Source organism: Pipistrellus kuhlii, unplaced genomic scaffold (assembly GCF_014108245.1).
Source record: "Pipistrellus kuhlii isolate mPipKuh1 unplaced genomic scaffold, mPipKuh1.p scaffold_m20_p_17, whole genome shotgun sequence".
NCBI lineage: Eukaryota > Metazoa > Chordata > Mammalia > Chiroptera > Vespertilionidae > Pipistrellus > Pipistrellus kuhlii.
This window is the reverse complement of record NW_023425482.1, coordinates 5,327,985-5,346,061: the sequence shown is the minus strand read 5'-3', so window position 1 is coordinate 5,346,061 and position 18,077 is coordinate 5,327,985. Positions and strand designations below refer to the sequence as shown.

The 18,077-nt window shown below is 42.4% G+C and overlaps 1 protein-coding gene across 16 annotated transcripts in view; it reads left to right on the top strand.

The window, feature by feature from the left end:
- The window catches only part of LOC118720525 (BTG3 associated nuclear protein), a 144,380-nt gene that overhangs the window by 76,725 nt on the left and 49,578 nt on the right, over positions 1-18,077 (top strand). For 13 of the 16 annotated variants that reach the window (XM_045582613.1, XM_036440546.2, XM_045582611.1 and 10 more), the window contains 4 exons: positions 4,430-4,597; positions 6,993-7,123; positions 9,399-9,470; positions 12,613-12,651. In XM_045582613.1, the coding sequence (XP_045438569.1) occupies positions 4,430-4,597; positions 6,993-7,123; positions 9,399-9,470; positions 12,613-12,651 (410 nt within the window). The remainder of the gene's footprint in view (positions 1-4,429; positions 4,598-6,992; positions 7,124-9,398; positions 9,471-12,612; positions 12,652-18,077) is intronic. The other 3 variants (XM_045582615.1, XM_045582612.1, XM_045582617.1) reach the window with 1 other exon arrangement.

The window sequence follows — 18,077 nt, the reverse complement described above, 5'->3', positions numbered from 1 at the left end:
TTAATGTAATTAATCACATCTGCAAAAACTATTTCCAAGGGAGGTCACATTCTGAGCTTGGAGAGCCTGATAGCGGCATCGGGCTCTCCTGCTATAAACTGAGGAGTGGTGTCACTCATCGTGCTTATGTTCCGTTGGTGGATCACCACTGCTTGGGGAGAAGAGGTGGACCTGGCCTTGAGGCTAGGACACACTGGGTATGGGAGGTGCATGTGTGTCAGCCAGGCGTGCTGAACCATCCTCATGAGGGAGCATGCTGGCCAGTTTCCCCTCATCAGAGAGCTGAAGATTTCTGTTGTTTTTCTAGGCCAGTCACTATGAAGTCAGGACTAATTTTAAGAAGTAAATTGCTGGCACTCAGTTTTCTGCTTATTTCCCCTCCTTGAACTTGAGATTACATTAGTGATGATAGTGTTTTTTATTCCTTTGTGACTGATAAGCCCCTTGCCACCCACCAAGGATGGGAGATTGCGTCTCAGTTCATTTGATTTCCTCTGTTCCTCTTTCCCACAGTGTGTCTCAGCCTCTCTGTGGGGCTCATTAATTGAGAGCTGGGAATCTGGTTTTGTGATTTGAACCACCATTGCCAACTATGGGCATTCTGGAAAGTGGGAAGGCAGTTAACAGTGACGGACTCCCATATCTTCAGGAGGTGGCCAGATAGCTTGCCAGCAAAGCAGATGGGCCAGCTTGCAGGGGCTGATCTGGGAGTGGCCTGGGGGCTTGCCTGCTGAGCAGCTCTCCCACAAAGATACTGAGAGAGCTATGTGGCTCACCCTCGGGTGAGATGGTTCTGCAGCTCCTTAGGGACCCTGTACAAGGACCCTTGGGCAGCAGCCAGAAATGGCCTTAGAGTGAGCTGTGCCTCCTATATAGGGCAGCCAGAGTGATCGCCTCGTGGTAGGGAGTTATACGGGCAGTGGCTGTGGCATGAAATTGATGTCATCTTCTCCCTGGTTCCCTGAGTGTCCCTGAGGGGGTCTCCTAGGTACAGAGTATAGCACTCCTGGAGTTATGCTGTGACCACTTCTTCTCCACATGAGTGGGTGCTGGGAGGCCGAATTTTAAAGCCAGGTCTCACTCCTAATTGATAATTCAGCTTGTAACTCAAGTGAGGGTAATGGCATTCTCATTTTATGAGGTTTTCTTATGAAATAAAATGCTTTACAATTGTGAAGTACCAGTTAAGTTCAAATGAAGTATGCTTTAGGAAAAGTCAGAATAGCAGCATCCAGCAGTACTTGCGGTCAGGGGGCTGTACCCTCTGCTGTCAGGATTCCTTCCTAGAGCTGCCGCTGATGGCCAAGGGTTTCTGAGGGCAGAGCTGAGGGCACTGCCCCATTGGATCCATCCCCTGTCGCTCCCCCTAGGGCTCTCAGCAGGGGAACATTTGTGTTGCTGATTCATTAGTTAGTTTTCTTGGCAGTCATTAGGGTGGCATTTGCCATGCATTTGAGTCTTGAGTTGCTTTTGGAAGGAATTATGTAATATGATGTCTTAGGAGAATTAAAAAATGGATAATATATAACTATGAATGTATATTTTTTTTTGGTCAAGGATGTATGCCAGATTTTGACTGTCAAATTGGTTTTTACAAAGTTGGATTTACATGTTCACGCTTTTGCTCATTTCTTGTATTTATATACCATGTGTATCTTGTATATATTTTCTGTTCTTGACAAATTTTTAAAATTGTGTATAATTTCATTTATCCCTTGAGGCATTCAGTTGGTTTTCCTTGAATGTGAAGGTGTGAGAACAGGAAGATGGTTTGTAAAATGTTTCTCTTTTTTAAATATATTTTATTGATTTTGTACAGAGAGTAAGGGAGAGAGATAGAGAGTCAGAAACATCGATGAGAGAGAGTCATCGATCAGCTGCCTCTTGCACACCCCCTACTGGGGATGTGCCTGCAACCAAGGTACATGCCCTTGACCGGAATCAAACCCGGGACCCTTCAGTCCCCAAGCCGACGCTCTATTCATTGAGCCAAACCGGCCCCGGCTGTTTCTCTTTTTTAAAATATACTTTTATTGATTTCAGAAAGGAAGTGAGAGGGAGAGAGAAATAGAAATATCAATGATGAGAGAGAATCATTGATTGGCTGCGTCCTGCACACCCCCTACTGGGGATCGAGCCCACAACCCAAGCATGTGTCCTTGATCGGAAATGAACCCAGGACCCTTTAGTCCGCAGGCCAATGGTCTATCTACTGAGCCAAACTGGCTAGGGCTAGAATGTTTCTCTTGAAGCATATGATTTAAATAGAGACCTGGTACATTAAATTTGTCACGGAAGGGGTGGGGGAGGTGTCCCTCAGCCTGGCCTGTGCCCTCTTGCAATCCAGGAAACCTCCCTAGTGGTCAGTGCGAACATGGCAACTGGTCGACTGGTTGTTCTGCTGTAATGGTTGCTTAGGCTTTTATATATATAGATATAGATAATATATTTTATATTGTGTGTGATTGCTGTTTCTTTTCTTGTCTTGGAGACTATAGTTGTAGTTGGGCAACTATGCAACTATAGTTAGGAGTTGGGGTCTCCTATAGCTACCTAACTATAGTTCTGATAGTTTCACTCCCCTGTAACTATAGTCAGGAGTTGGATTCTCCGGTGACTATACAACTACAGCTAATATTTGGTTCTTCTGCAATAATGGCAGTGGTTGGCTTTGTTACCACTAATGTTGGTCACTAGCCTAGAACTTTGTGAGGCATCCCTGCACTGAAAGCCATACTTGGCATGTAGCAGTCACTCAGTAGGTATTGATGAGTGATTCGATGATTATTTTAGAGATGACCTGAATATCAGAAAGCAAAGGTTCATGCTGTTTCAGTTACATATTTCCTTCTATGCATGAGGATTACAGTGCTGCTAAAACTACTCAGGTTTTTGTTCTTTCAGATCCTATAAATCCTACCCCTCCTTACCTCAATTTCTTTTTAATCTAGATTACAGAAATTTGGGTTTTCATTACATTTAGTCGAAGATGTCTTAAGCATATGCTCATAGAAAAACTCCAGAAATGTATTTTCAAGATGAAAGAAACTTTTGATACTTAATATAGTACTTAAGAGAACAAACACTGCCTTTGTTTTGATTATTTGTAGTATTTTGGTCTTGAGAGGGACACATTTTAGGAATTGTGCATCAAGTTAATTCTCAGTAGATAGTCCTAACTTAATGCTCTTAGTAGTTGAAACAGGATGTTTTTTAGCTTAATCTTTTTATTATTCAGTTTTTGAATTTCATCCATTTGTTTTCCCATTAATCAGTGAAGTTGAGCCAGCTAGAGAGGAGGTCACCGTGCTTAAGCATTTCTTGTAGTTCCCACGTTCATGACCTTACTTTCTGTTGATTCAGCATAAAGAAGAGGTGGTGTGGTCTAGTGAGAGGTGAGCAGGGTTGGCAATGAAGGGTCTCCATCTGCCACTCACTTCTCAGTGGCCTCCCATGTCACTGGGTTCCTCTTTGTTGATAAGGGGTGGCACATACTGAGAACTGTCTGTGATTTAAGAGGTTAACAAATGTGGGTGCCAGTAATATGCTCGGTTAAATGCAAGGCTACATGCACCCTCTGTGACTAGCAGTGCAGTTCTGTCTGGATGTGGGGGCTCTAGGGCAGTGGTCTCCAACTGATGGTCCATGAGGTCCGAAAGGTAGGCAACCGCTGCTCTAGGGAGTAAAAAATCATCTCTGCTCTTAGGGAGTTTTCATTCTGATGGGGAGGCAGATGGAGAGTTCCACAAGCCAGACAGAACTGAAGTTACAGTGGAGATGTTTTAAGAAGAGTTGTAGTCACTAATTAGTCATTGAGTTTTGAAGCATTTACTATGGGCTCAGATAGTCTTGTTTATTGGGTGCACAAAACAAAGATCCCTGTGTCTGTGAGAGAAACATAGTAAACACAATAAATATGTAAATTCTCTAAAATGTTAGAGACCCAGGATGGGAGTGGAGGTGGAAGGAACCTTAGGGTCAAAGGGGCTGGTTAAGGATAGGATAATTGAGGTCCTATTGGAGCCAAGACTTGAAAGAAGGGAGGGAGGCAGCCAGGAAGACATAAATGAACAGAGCTGGGGCCTGGAAAAACAGTTTTGATAAAATTGTTGGGATCTTTGATTTTATTTTTGACATTAAGGAAGTTAGAGGAGAGAGAAAAGTTTGTGGAGCATCTGGGAAGCTCCTGTGAGCCTCACCACCTAGCTTGTTACCTTATTTCCATCTGGTTTGGGTGGGTCCAATCAGAGTTATTTAAAACTTAAATAAATGAAAATATTTTACAACATATAACCAGCATTCCTGTGGGGTGGAGGCGGGGGCTCTCAGTCCCAATCACATTTTTGTGTTCAAATTGCTCCCAAACAGCCAGGACCCAAAAGGAAGGCCTTCACCTCATGGTGCTTTTATTTGGGACATCTTCTTCCAGGTCACCTCTTTTATAAATTTGGAATCACAGAATCTGACTGGTACCGAATCAAACAGAGCATCGACTCCAAATGCCGGACAGCCTGGCGGCGGAAACAGCGAGGCCAGAGTCTGGCCGTCAAGAGCTTCTCTCGGAGAACGCCATCCTCCTCCTCGTACAGTGCTTCGGGTACGCTTAGGGGGGCAGCCTGGAGCAGTTTGCGTTGTAGGGCTTGGGGGTGGTCCTGAATGAGTCCCCTTACCCGCAGAATCTGTAGCTGCCACTTAAGCACCAGCAATTCAAGTCTTAACTCTGTGCTCACATGTCAGTTTAAGTTCGAGAATGCTGTTTCTGTGTCAGTGGGAAGCCACAACCAAGACGGCTTGAAGCTTCCTCTTTGTGAGCACTGCAATCAGATTAATTTTGAGAGAAACACAGAACATATTCATTTTTAAAAATCCAACTTTAAGAAAAGCACCTTGCTTTTTAAGTTTGTGTTGATTTAATTGTTCTCTATTTTAATATCCTGCATACTTGGCTAAAACTAGGTAAAACAAAATAGGTGTTTAAAGGGACTTCTGGAATTTTAGTTATTGTTCTTTTTGCATACTCAGTCTAACAAAGCAAATCTGATATGTAAGGCTATTCTGGTGACAGAAATAATTCAGTAAAATGTAACTGAACCAGGATCTTGTTATTGGTAGTATTTCCAACTGGGGTGTCTTGCTTACTTTTTAATTATCAGCTGATATCAAAGGAACTTCCAAGTAAATGCTATAAGTAAAATTCTGAGCCAAGGTTAGTCCTGCCAGTTTGAACACAAACCATAAAGCCACCAGTTTCAAAGTGTTTTAAAAAAATCAGTTTATTAAAACATTTGAGTTGCTCTCTCTTATCTAGCAACACTGTATACATTTTTATTGATTTTAAGATGGCTACAAATTACTGTTTAAAATACAATTCAGCATTTCCCCCCACAGGTCTCATTGGTGAGATGAAGACCTTAGGTAGGCATCTACTAGTGCCCAATATTTTAGAGTTGCAGGGAACCAGCTCTTGCAGCTGGTTTTCCACTAGACATAGAGAAGAGCCAGGCTAGGGAGGAGAGGAAGCCTATTGGGTGGCCTGTCCTTTCTGCTTCAGTCTCTTGCAGGGGGCACTGTGCTCCAGAGCCGCACCAGCACTGTCCCTTGGCCTCGGGTCAATCCAACCATGCTTGTCTCATGTCACTTGCTGTAGATCTTGGTCTGTTCTTGATCACAAAGTCACCAATGCAAGTTTTTGTAGTAGACTTTGATATCTATATAAATTACAAAACATGAATTTAAAGTGGTCTTCATGTTGTATAATTATAGGGAGCTATTTATTAAATGGTAAGTTCAGTAATTTGAATTTTAGATTTGGGAACCATTATACACACAAATCCTATCATCTATGGTATTTTAGAACCCTGGGGATGTCATTCCTTTAGGTTATATTTTTTAAAACCAGCAAAATTAGTTGATTTTTATTAACATTGGAGCAGAAATTATTTAGGAACCTATTTAGTTATATAGTTCTTATTAACTGGCAGAGTGGATTTTAAATGTTTTGGTCATTACCACCTTAAAGAAGTTTGGAAAAGTGTTCTTCTTTGCATATTTTTATGTTGACATTTTAAAATGTTGACGCCTAAAATTTTTAATTCTACTTTGAAATAATTTAAAAGGATGTAATTTCAGGCATATTGCTATATTACTTATTTATTTATTTACTTATTTATTTCTATTGATTTCAGCGAGGGAGAGAGAAATAGAAACATCAGTGATGAGAATCATTGATCAGCTGCCTCCTGCACACCCATTACTGAGGATCGAGGCTCCAACTCTGGGCACGTGTTGATCTCCTGGTTCATAGGTTGATGCTCAACCACTGGGCCACACTGGTTGGGCTGCTATGTTACTTAAAATAACATACATGCAGGAACTCAATATACTATGTCAATTTGATGCCCATCATTAAATTATTTAAAAAAATTCATAAAAAGCTTTTCTTTAGTAAAAGTACTTAAGAAAATTTCTCTGATTGAGATTTTACAATTAAAATTAATACACATTACCAAACCAAACATATCATTTTGGATTAAACATAAAAAGTAAAATTTTATTAGAGGTGTATCTTTAAATAAGTGACTGGAGCTTTTTTCTTTAGTTAGTTTAATTGTCCAAGGACAAATATTACTTATTGCTGATTTAAAATAGAGTTTAACATCTACTTTTTTTGTATTTTTTTATCTTGTCAATATATATCCTGAGGAATTTCATTTAAATAAGTAGATGTGAATGGTCTGTTGGTGAATAGTCAGTTCTTTAGATTCCTTCTATCTACAGGTCAGAAATCTTCGTTATGTAATGCTAATTACTGATAAGTTCTACAAAATGCCATGCTTTCCCATTGGGACATGTTGATTTGGATTTCAGAATGAAGAATTTCCTTTCTTCTTCTGTGGGAGTTTAGGCTTGGGGTTGGGGAAGAGAAGGCAGCCTAGATGTGTGCACCTACACTTGTCTGCTGCGCTGATGCTGAGCCGTCTGTTTTCCCACAGAGAGCCTCATGAGCACGCCGCCACCCGCCACTGAAATACCACAGCCCCAGCCGCAGGCCCTGCACTATGCCCTGGCCAACGCCCAGCAGGTCCAGATCCACCAGATTGGAGAGGATGGACAGGTCCAAGTAGTATGTACCTTTCTACTAGCCTGTCTCCATGAATGAACTGGAAGAGAGGGTGTGGTGGAGATTGGGAAAAGCAAGATCAGTTCTCCCTGGTTTTCTGGATCACGTGGATAGTTTGGGATGAGGGAAAAATGCATGTTAAAGTAGAAGTAATTAGGGTATGAACAATTACATTTCAAAAGGAAGGTCGTTGCTGGGTGACCCTGACATTGTCGAGGGCCCTGCCCTTCATGGCTGTGCTGCACCCAGTGGTCACTATCAGCTCTAAGGGTCCATGCTGCATCCTGTCCTCCTGGGAGGTGTCATAGATATTTTCTCACTTTGGAAACACAAGTGCTGGGGGAAGAAAAAATAATTTCCTTCTGGGGTCAATGAAAAAGCTGGTGGCCTTAGTTATTGTTTAGCATTTCCTTTGGCTTGTGGGACATGCACTGAGCTTGTGTGGGCAGTTAGCTCAGTGATGAGTCCACTGAGCCTTGTTGTTCTGTCCGTGGTGGTGCCAACCCAGGTGGAAATTTCTCCAGACCCTGTGTGGGTTCTGTGGCCAAGATGTGGGGGCAGGAACTTTGCTAGAGAACAGGATGTTTTCAGTGTGCCCCTGAGATTGTGTTGATTTTTGAGTCACACCCAGACTCTTTTTGTACACTGCATCACCAGGGCTTTCTCCTGGAACCCGAATCCCATCCAAGGGTGATCTCATTTTGATGTTACACTGCCTGGAAAGGGGTGGGCTTCCAGAAAGTATTGATGAGGCCTATTAATGAAGTTTTTTTTCTTCCAGAGGAGATGAAGCAGTTAAAAGTAGTGAATTCGTTGTTTAATTAACAGTCACAAAGGCAGTTAGTTACTCTTTAAGTTTTGTGAAAGAATTTCAGAATAACTTGGACATAGTTCACACATAGACATAGTAAAATGAAATCAATAGAAATTTCTTCAGTAGTTTATTTTAATATCCATTTTCATTAAAATAGAATTTTATTTTATTTTTAAAAAAGTATTTTTATTGATTTCAGAAAGGAAAGAAGAGGGGGAGAGAGAGAGAAACATCAGTGCCCCATACTGGGGATTGAGCCCATAACCTGGGCATGTGCCCTTGACCAGAATGGAACCTGGGACCCTTCTTTCCCCAGATTGACTTTCTATCCACTAAACCAAACTGGCTAGGACAAGATAGAATTTTTAAATACAATCATGGGCATTCATATCACTGAGCAATATCACTAGGCAAAGTTAAGGTTTATTGGAACTATTTATTTTCTGTTTCTACAAACATAAATGCATTGTATAGTTGGATGCTTGGATTTCTTTATTAGTGTTTATTCCAGCTATTTAAATAGTCATGTGTTTCTTTGACTTTAAAAATATTGCCTGCCCTGTTTTCGATGTAGATACACAAGTACAAGTCTCCTCCCCACAATCCCACACTGCTGTGTAGCCATGCCGCACTCCCAGATCTCTGGGAGACCTTGCCGGGTAGTTCCATAAAGTTTCTTCTTCTTTTTATTTTAACATTTTTATTGATTTCAGAGAGGGAAGGAAAAGGAGAGAGAGATAGAAACATCAATGATGAGAGAGAATCACTGATTGGCTGCCTCCTGCATGTCCCCCCCACTGGGGATTGAGCCCACAATCTGGGCATGTGCTCTTGGCTGGAATCGAATCTGGGACCCTTCAGTCCAGAAACTGATGCTCTATCCACTGAGCCAAACAAACTAGGGCACACAAAGTTTCTGATCACCCTGAGTTAATAGTATGATTTAAAAAAAAAAAATGTTATTCTAATTTTCTGGAAATTCCTGTTTGCATTTTTTTCTATATGTTCTTGATATTCTGAAATTTGCCTGTTCAGTTTAAACAAATTTAAAGACTTAACAGAATTTTCCCAAGACATAGTAAAATGAAATCAATAGAAATTTCTATAGTAGTTTACTTTATTATTCATTTTCATTAAGATAGAATTTTATTTTATTTAAAAAAAAAGTATTTTTGTTGATTTCAGAAAGGGAAGAAGAGGGAGAATGAGAAACATCATCGCTCCATTGCTCCTTTAAGAATTATTGCAAAATATTCTGTATGTGTTATATACTAACAGTTTAATTTCAAGAGGCTATTAAGTAGCTAATACTATGTACATATTATATTACACTATTCAGGATTTAGTTGGTCTTTTTTTTGAATTGTGAGCATATAGTTAAGAACAAAAATTTCGGAAATAATTTTTTGTTTCCTCTGGTTTTGATTTTCTTCTGATGCTTCTTGTTATCTTCTCTCGCTGCGGATCCCACAGGGTCACCTCCACATCGCTCAGGTGCCTCAAGGGGAGCAGGTGCAGATCACGCAGGACAGTGAGGTGAGTCGTGGCCACCAGCACTGCCTGTGGGCTTTCTGCATACTGATCTTTGTCAAATGGGGCAGACAACTGGGAATCCCCAGACAACATGATGTCCAGCATTGACCACCTTACTCTCGTTTCCTTGGGCACAAACTGACCCTGTCTGTCCTCCTGCCTTTGCTGCACTGAAAGTTTATATGGGCAGTCTAGTTTTCTTTGTCAACACTTGCTATATCCAGTTTTTGCTTCTGGCTGGTGCTGACCTCTGAATACCCCTTTTCTCCATGCCCACCCTGCTTTCCTGTCTTCCCATCTGAGATGAAGATCTAGTTCCCAGCATGGCTCCGGCCTTGCTCTCCTGCCCCGGGGAGTTCGCCAGCATGGGGAGTGGGAAGAGCAGGAGGTGGAGCTCTGCTCCTGCAACATGACCTCATAGGTTCTCCTTGTCTCTGTGAGCCTGTGCTCTGTCTGGAAAACCAGTGCCCACAATATGGGTTGATTGGAAACTGGTGAGACTGCACATGTACATCCTATGAGCTTTCAGTACATCTTTTCATGGCTCTCCTCATTCCTGCCACTCGTAGGATTGCCTCAGCTGCCTTAAGTTCATGAGATCCAGGCTTCTTTTCACAGGTGGTGTTCTACTTTCCATTAATTCTAATCCATGATAAAGACAGAATGCAGGGAGTCCATCCCAGCTGCACAAGTGCTGTTCCATATGTGCATCAGCTGCTATAGGGGGTCAGTGTGTGAAGGTCAGGTAGACCATCTATCTGGGTTGTTGGAAGGTGAGGCCAGCTGGTCATGGCGCTGATATTCTCTGAGCCCCTCAGGGGTGACCTTGCCTTTCTAGCTTTCTTGTACAGAGCATGGGTGGTGGTTGGCTGCCTCTGTGGTTGACAGCACAGAATAGCATCAGTAGACTCGGTATACTTGTCTTCCTCTGACTTTGTCCCATGGCTGCCAAACAGTGCACACTTGCTTTGCTGGCCAAGTAAGGCGTGGAATGGCTTGCCCCTGGCAGCATGGGCTGGGAGCTAAAAAACATACTTATTTCTAGGCTGGAAAGATAGTACCAGCTTTGTGCAGATGCACACTGTGGTGTGTTATTACATGGTGTCGGGTTGCCTCACCAATGGCAAAAGCATGACTGTGCAAGTCTTGACTTGCCAAAGAACCTTTCAGGAGAACCTCTGGAGGGAAGCATCTGATTAGTTCAGTGGTGCCAAATGGCTTTTTAGAGCTGCTTTGTGGACACGTCTGCTTACATTCTAGTGGCATGCTAGGCTGCTTTCCTTAAGTAGATAAGGCATTAGTGCCCCTTTGACTTTTCAGTTTCCAGAACCCAAGGTGCTGAGGTGGAGATAGTGGTAATTTGCTTACTGACTCATGTGTAAGGCATTTGCTGAGCTCCTGGTCAGTGCAGGTTGCTGTGCAGGCTATTGCTGCTGTGGGAAAATGTGAGGTAGAGGCTCCCCACAGTGCACTGAGATGAGTGTGCTAGGGGAGCCAGAAGTGACGAGCATTCTCTGGTGCAGAAAACAGAGAGGGGCTCTGGGATGCTTTCTAAGGGAAATTCTTTCATTCTGACCCCGGCCGGAGATTTGTCCGTGGGCCCAGCCTGCAAAGGGAAGAGATAAGCAGAGGTTCTGAGGGAAGGACGGGAATACGTGGCTGAAGGAATTCCTATGAGAGGAACAGTAAATACCTGGTCAGAGGAGGGGATTGATTCATTCATAGGAGTAATTAGTTCAGTAATGGTCATGTGTCTAAACAAGGGAGTGGGAGAAAGCACATTGGTGTGGCTGAAGCTCTGGGCGGGGAAGGAGAGCAGCAGGCAGTGAACTTGGAGATGGCCCTGAAAGGTATGACTGTCAGAGTTACGAAGCTGGATGGTGAGTGAAGAGTCTTCTGGCTCACTGTAATGTGAGTTCCACAGGAATGCACAGAGTGGTGCAGGACACCTGCAGACTAAGTGGGGTGTCCTGTTAAAGGGCAGTGAGGCTTAATTTTTAAAGACACAGACAAGGGGAAGCCAAACATTTAAGAAGTGTCAGTCTACAAGGTGTGTACGCTTAGAATGCTTAATTTGCCGGTAGTCATTTGAAAAGAATGAAAATTGATATAAATAATAAAAGGAAATAATAAACATACATTTTTAATATTATTTTTGCTAAAAGAATCATACTACTTTAAAAAATATATTTTTATTGATTTCAGAGAGGAAGGAAGAGGGAGAGATAGAAACATCATTGATGAGAGAAAATCAAGATTGGCTGCCTTCTGTACACCCCACACTGGGAATTGAGTCCGCAACCCGGGCATATGCCCTGATCAGGAATCGATACCTCCTGGTTCATAGGTCCACGCTCAACCACTGAGCCACCAAGGCTGGACATAAGAATAATTGTTGAATTTAAACTTTTGAAACTGATTTTATCCCTTTTTTCAGTTTTCATAGCTGAAGCCCAGTATTTTGTTTGTTTCCATTAGGAATTGAATGCAATGAATTAGAAGACATTGTTGATAATATTAATGATTACTTTATAATAAGTTATAATATACAGTTGTCTTCTTATCAGAATGAAGTTTTACCTTGTTCATTTAAAAATTAAGTAATTATTTTTTCAAAATGAGGATGTCTACAAAGAGACAATTAGCAGAACCTTTCATTATTTTTTTTAAACAAGTGAAAATGAATTTTCAACTGGTGAGATCCCAGTAGGCCTGTGGTCTGGGTAATTGTTTTGTGCCCTGCCAATTTTGTGCTTGTGATAATGCACTATCCTTATGTAAGGTGTCTCCATGGGGAAGCTGGGTTATGGGTACAGGGAATTCTTGCTGTACGACTTTTGATTCTTCTTGTGAATCTGAACTTGTCTCAAAATAAAAGTTAAAAAAAAATTACATTTGCATTTGTGGTTGGGGTGGAGAGTGAAAATGTCTTGTTTTTAGTTTGTTAGTTTTTATAAGAAAAAATAGTAACCTGTAAACTCAGCTTAAATATTTTGTTTTGAGTTTTTATTTCTACATGGGTTGAGTTTTTGTAGAATTGGTGTTTGTGGTTTTGCTGGTTATTTACCAATGGCATGAAGAAGTTCTTGCTACTGTGTCTTGAAGTCATTTTTATTCTTGATCTCTCTTTTCATCAATTTTGCAGGGCAATCTACAGATACACCACGTGGGACAGGATGGGCAGGTAAGTACTCACCTGCCTTCACTCCATGCTGCTTGCTGTAGTAGATCCCCAGACACTGCACTGCCACAGGGAGGGAGCGAGGAGTGAGGAGACAGAGGGTGGAGCTGCGTTTGCTCCAGGGAAATATTGGCTTTACTTGGTGGCTAAGAACATTTGATGGGGACATAATGACTGTGGATCTCTGGGCTGCATCTGCCTCTTCGTGGAGTTTCAGGTAGCTCTTTGTCTTATGGATGAAACTCCACATCTGTTTATTACGTGTTTTCTATAAATTGACATGATTATTGTTGATCACTGTGTTTGTACAATAGCTATAGATTAGAACAAGTAGGTTTTGTTCATGGATATTGCTGTCAAACTCCAGCTACTGCCTTTTTTCTAATCTTGGACAAAAAGCAACAGAGACTATCATTGAATACATTTGATATGAATTGTTTTCACAAAGAGAAGTGTGCCAACTGTGAGGGTTTCTAGGGAATGATTTGCTTTCTAAGATCTAGCAAAATTGCTGGTGAATTCGAGGGATTAAAATTTTCATGTCCTTGCCCAGCTGGCATGGCTTAGTGGTTGAGTGTTGACCTATGAACCAGGAAGTCATGGTTCTTCTGGTCAGGGCACATTGCTTAGGTTGCAGGCTCCATCCCCAGTAGGGGGCATACAGGAGATGGCCAATCATTGATATTTCTGTCTCTTTCTCCCTCTTCCTGCCTCACTGAAATCAATAATCTATACTAGTAAAGGGGTAATATGACATTCCAGACATTCTTCTGGACAAAGTCTTGGTGGCGGTGCCAAGATAGAGGTGGTTAGGGGATGAGGGGAGGGAAGTTGTGGGTGATCAGGCCAGTGGGTAGTTGGGAGTGAGCAGGCCGGCAGAAGTGAAGTTGGGAGCAAGCAGGCCAGCAGGCAGAGTGGTTAGGAGCAGTCAGGCAGGCAGGTGAGCTGTTAGGAGCCAGTCGTCCCAGCTTGCAAGAGTGATCCCAGATTGGAAAGAGTGCAAGCCAGGCTGAGGGACACCCCCCACCCTCCTGCACTGGGCCACTCGTGTGTGTGTGTGCGTGTGTGTGTGTGTGTGTGTGTGTGTGTGTGTGTATGTATAATTTCCCTGTCCTTTTTGAAGAGTCTTTATGAAGGTGATATTTGCAATTTTTGAATAATTATGACAGATTCTGGATGATCTTCCTTTTTTTTTTTTTTTAATAAAACGTGAACCATAAGCATGAGCATAGAACTCATTTACTTGTTATTCTCAAAACCAAGTGCACGCTCCCCTTTGAAACACCTGTTTTCCCATTATTACCATGAGTGGCTGATGCCTACCATGAGCCGGTTGTGGAGAGCATGTATTGCTGGACTAGGAAGTGAAAGGATAGTTATAGCCCTTGGATTTTCTCTTGAACCATCAGAGCGCACTTACTAATTGCACTTACTAATATTTAAATTAGAGTTTCTTGGCTTGAAAATTTCTCCTTGAACATACACATGAGGTTTTGATCAGTGTCCTGAAGCAGTATTAATATATAAATATAACATAGCTTCCATGGAAAAGAGCCAAAAAGCCTAAGAAATGCAAAATTAAAATCCACAGTTTCTCTGAGCTGCCTTGGTGATGAAGTTGTGGGCAGGCACAATAGAATCGGTTCTCAGCAGCTTCAATGTGATGTTTCTCTTGGTTGGGCCAGAGATGTCGGTCTGGGCAGGAAAGGATAGGTCACTATCAGTAGTTTTTCATTGTTTTTGACAATTTAATGGTTTATATTCATACAGGGAGGACAATTGATCCTAATTAAGATGTGGCTGAACTTTAATTGATGAGAAAAGTGAAGTCTGTTTATCTTGATTTCCCTGTTGTTTTTGTCTCTATTTCTGAGCAAAATTCCACCAGGGATTTTGAAATATAATCAGGTTTTTTATTCTGTTACTATCCTTTCGCCGTGCCTAATCAGGCAACACCATTCCAAATACATCTTGAAGGCAGAGAACCAGCTTTTGTGGATAGTTATAACAGGCACGTCAGCTCTGTCCACAATTGTCAGCTCAGGAAGGACTCCTAGAATTCACATCTGAAGAGCCACCTTCTGAAACTTCCCCAAACAAGAGTGTTTTTTACGCTCTCCCATTCTGCACACTCACCAAGTGCTGCTGCCTTGCCTTAGTTCCTGTCCATGCCTCATTGGCCTGTTCACACGAGCAGTCAGGATTTACTGTGGATTTATGTCTGTTCCAGCCTGCCTGCCTCCGAGTTTCCACTGACTTTCTCTTAGCAACCTCACTACACGATAAGTAGAACTACTGCACTGATCACTTTCTGTGTCACATAAATAATAATTTAGTCATCTGCATTTTTTGCCTAGAAAATCACCATGCTGATTGTTGGTCACTTTGGTGGGACCTCCAGTTAAAGACAGAACTTAAGTAATGGCAGGACTGATGCTGATGGTAACAAAAGAGAAGGTTTGGGACCTGGCACCTTTTTCTTTTCTAAAGGAAACTCGGGTTCCTGATTTAAAGAAATAGTATGTGTTCATAAGAAGCTGCCTATTTCTGTTAAACATCTGTTTAGCTAATCCTTTCTTTTTTTTCCATTGTGGAAATGGTTTTTTGTTATTTTATCATCTATCTACTCCTTTTTCCTGTTAAGTTATCCTGCTCATAACAACTTTGTTTTCTAAATTGACCAAATACTTGTGAAATAGAATGATGTTTCACAAGACACAGAACACCACACTCAACTTGATGCCACTGATAAGGCTGACACACATCAGTGCAGAAAGCAGGAGACCCTGTTGTCCCATCTCCCACCTTCTTCCTCCACCACCACAGTCTCTGACTGCCTCTTCACTTTCCCTTGCCCTCCCCTGGTCTCTCATGCCCACAGGAGGATAGGCCCTGAGCCTCTAGGGCTCTTTCCCCTTTAGCCTGACACAGCCTCAGAATCTCCCCTCTGTAATGCTCCAGAGGCTCCCAGTTTCCAGTTCTGGTGTAGGTGTTGGTGTTCCATTTACTCAAGACTGACAACACCAGGCTCACACCAGTTTTTTTGGGCAAAATATGTTGAATAGCTATCTCAACTCTGGGGAATAGAAAATCCTCCTGAATTATAGAAGTGCAAAAAGAAATTTATTGATGTAATTTAAAAATTATGTAAAAATGACATCATATATATCTACAAAATTACATGTTTTTTTGAGTTCATAGATCCACTGACTATTTCATGTTAAACTCTTACTCAGTAGGTATAACTGCTGTTTAAGGCTAGTTAAGCAACAACACTCAACATCCTTACAGTTAAGCATCTTTTAGGAGCTGATGGCAGAGATACTTCCAGATGCCAGGGCTGTCGAACCCGTGTCCACTGCTGTTTCTGTAATACAGTCATGTTTATCACAGGCTTTCTTATTTCTACTTCAGAGATGGGTATTGCTGGCTTTGTTTGTGTTGCTGAGTGCAGAGCTTCTGTGAAAGCACTCAGCAACACCTGGCAGGAGAAGGGAGGGAAACGTGCTCTGCTGACCCCTGTGCTGCTGATGAGGTTTTTTATGGTCAAGTCTTCAGTGAATTATTTTCAGGAGAGAAATCTGATGTCTTTATGTTGCATGGTGTTTATTATACTACATTTACATAGTTGTGTAATATGATTCTGACAGTGGGCCATCCTTTTTGGAGTCATATATTTTCTTCAGATTAATTATTAAGAGATCCTGGTCCTGTTCCATGTAGGGGTATGGCAGCTGGCAGGTCCACCATGGGCCCAATGAGAGCATGTGAATGCTTGGTACATTACAGACATTGGAGCTTAGGGCAGCAGTGTTCATTGCTTCCCAAATATGGGAAAGAAGAATCTGGAAAGATGACCAACTTGCAGACAGTGGAGAACTAAAGGTGTAGTCTGAAGCCACATTTTAAGGGATGGCTGCATCTGTAAGCAGGTTTGAGGCAGCATTGGACCCTGTGCTGTGTTCATGTGTTTCCTGTTCTCTTCCCTCGGTTTTCGGCTATGCGTATCTTCTTGTAGTGATCATTCTTCATCCTTCATCACATTTACTGTTTTGCTAGGAAACCAGATGGCCAAATTGGCTAGGGTTGAAATTAAGATGCTGTATCTAATTGTGGTCGTGGGTTCTGGACTAGGGCACCTCCTTGGAGAAGGATGCATGGGCCAGAAGCTGGACCTCCAGTTATTCACACGTGTTTATGGCTTTGTTCCAGATGCTATTGTTGTTAAAAGTCATATTACTAAGCGAATCCAAACTGTGCTGATTTCTCTTGTCTCCAGTCTGATCATAGGTACTATTGGAGTGTAGGTGATGTCTTATACTACTGCATGCTACTGCCTCCTTTCTTCCTCAGTCATCCTTGTGGGGAATGTTAGGGGAGAGAAGGAGCCCTATCCTGGAGGGTCAGCTGCAGCGACTCTGTACTGGGAGGTCCTGCTGGGAGCAGCCCAGGACGTTGAACCAGCTTCTGCCAGAAACAGAGGCCTTTCTCCAGGGGGCCCTACAGCCATGTTGGACCTAATGCACGTGCATCTTCCACTTACTCTATTAGAGAAAGTTAGGGCAAGAGGCTCCCCTTGCCCCTGGTAAACTCTGTGATGGGGGTTAGGGGTGAGAGGTGAAGCACCTATTCAGGGTTCTTGCCCACTGACACATCTGTACACTCCCATGGTGCTACCTCCTGAGACCCTTGTTTGGGGTGGGATATTGTTTGGAAGAGAACCAGTTGGTGGGAGAATTGTAACTGGGGCCCAAATCTTGCCTCGGTGCTGCCACTCTGTCAGTGTGTCGTCTTGGGCAGACTTGACTTTGTTCTGCTTCTGTTTGACGCTGAAATGGGACCTGTTTCAGGAAGGTGCGCCTTCCCCAAAAGCAGAGCTGACCAGTACTCAGCCTGGTATCTGGTTGGCTCCTGAGACGCTTATTGTCCACAGGGCCACCTCTCTGGGACAGTGGGTGTATCCATATCCTCCCCCCCACCCCCCAAACTGATCACACAGGCATGTGAGAATGATGTGAGAATGATGAAAAGGCTCTGAAGAGATAAGTTTTTACTTTACACACTTAAAAAAGTAAGATTTAGCCCTAGCTGGTTTCGTTCAGTGGATAGAGCATCAGCCTGCAGACTAAAGGGTCCCAGGTTCAATTCCGGTCAAAGGTGTGTACTTCGGTTGCAGGTTTGAGGTGCATGTGGGAGGCAACCAATTGATGTGTCTCTTACATTGATGTTCCTCTCTGTCTCTCCTCCTCCCTTCCACTCTCTCTTAAAAATCATTGGAGCCAGCCGGCATGGCTCAGTGGTTGAGCATTGACCTATGAACCAGGAGGTCATTAATGCTTCTATCTCTCCCTCATCCTTTCTCTCTGAAATAAATAAAAATACATTTTTTAAAAATCAATGGAAAAATATACTTGGGTGAGAATTAACCA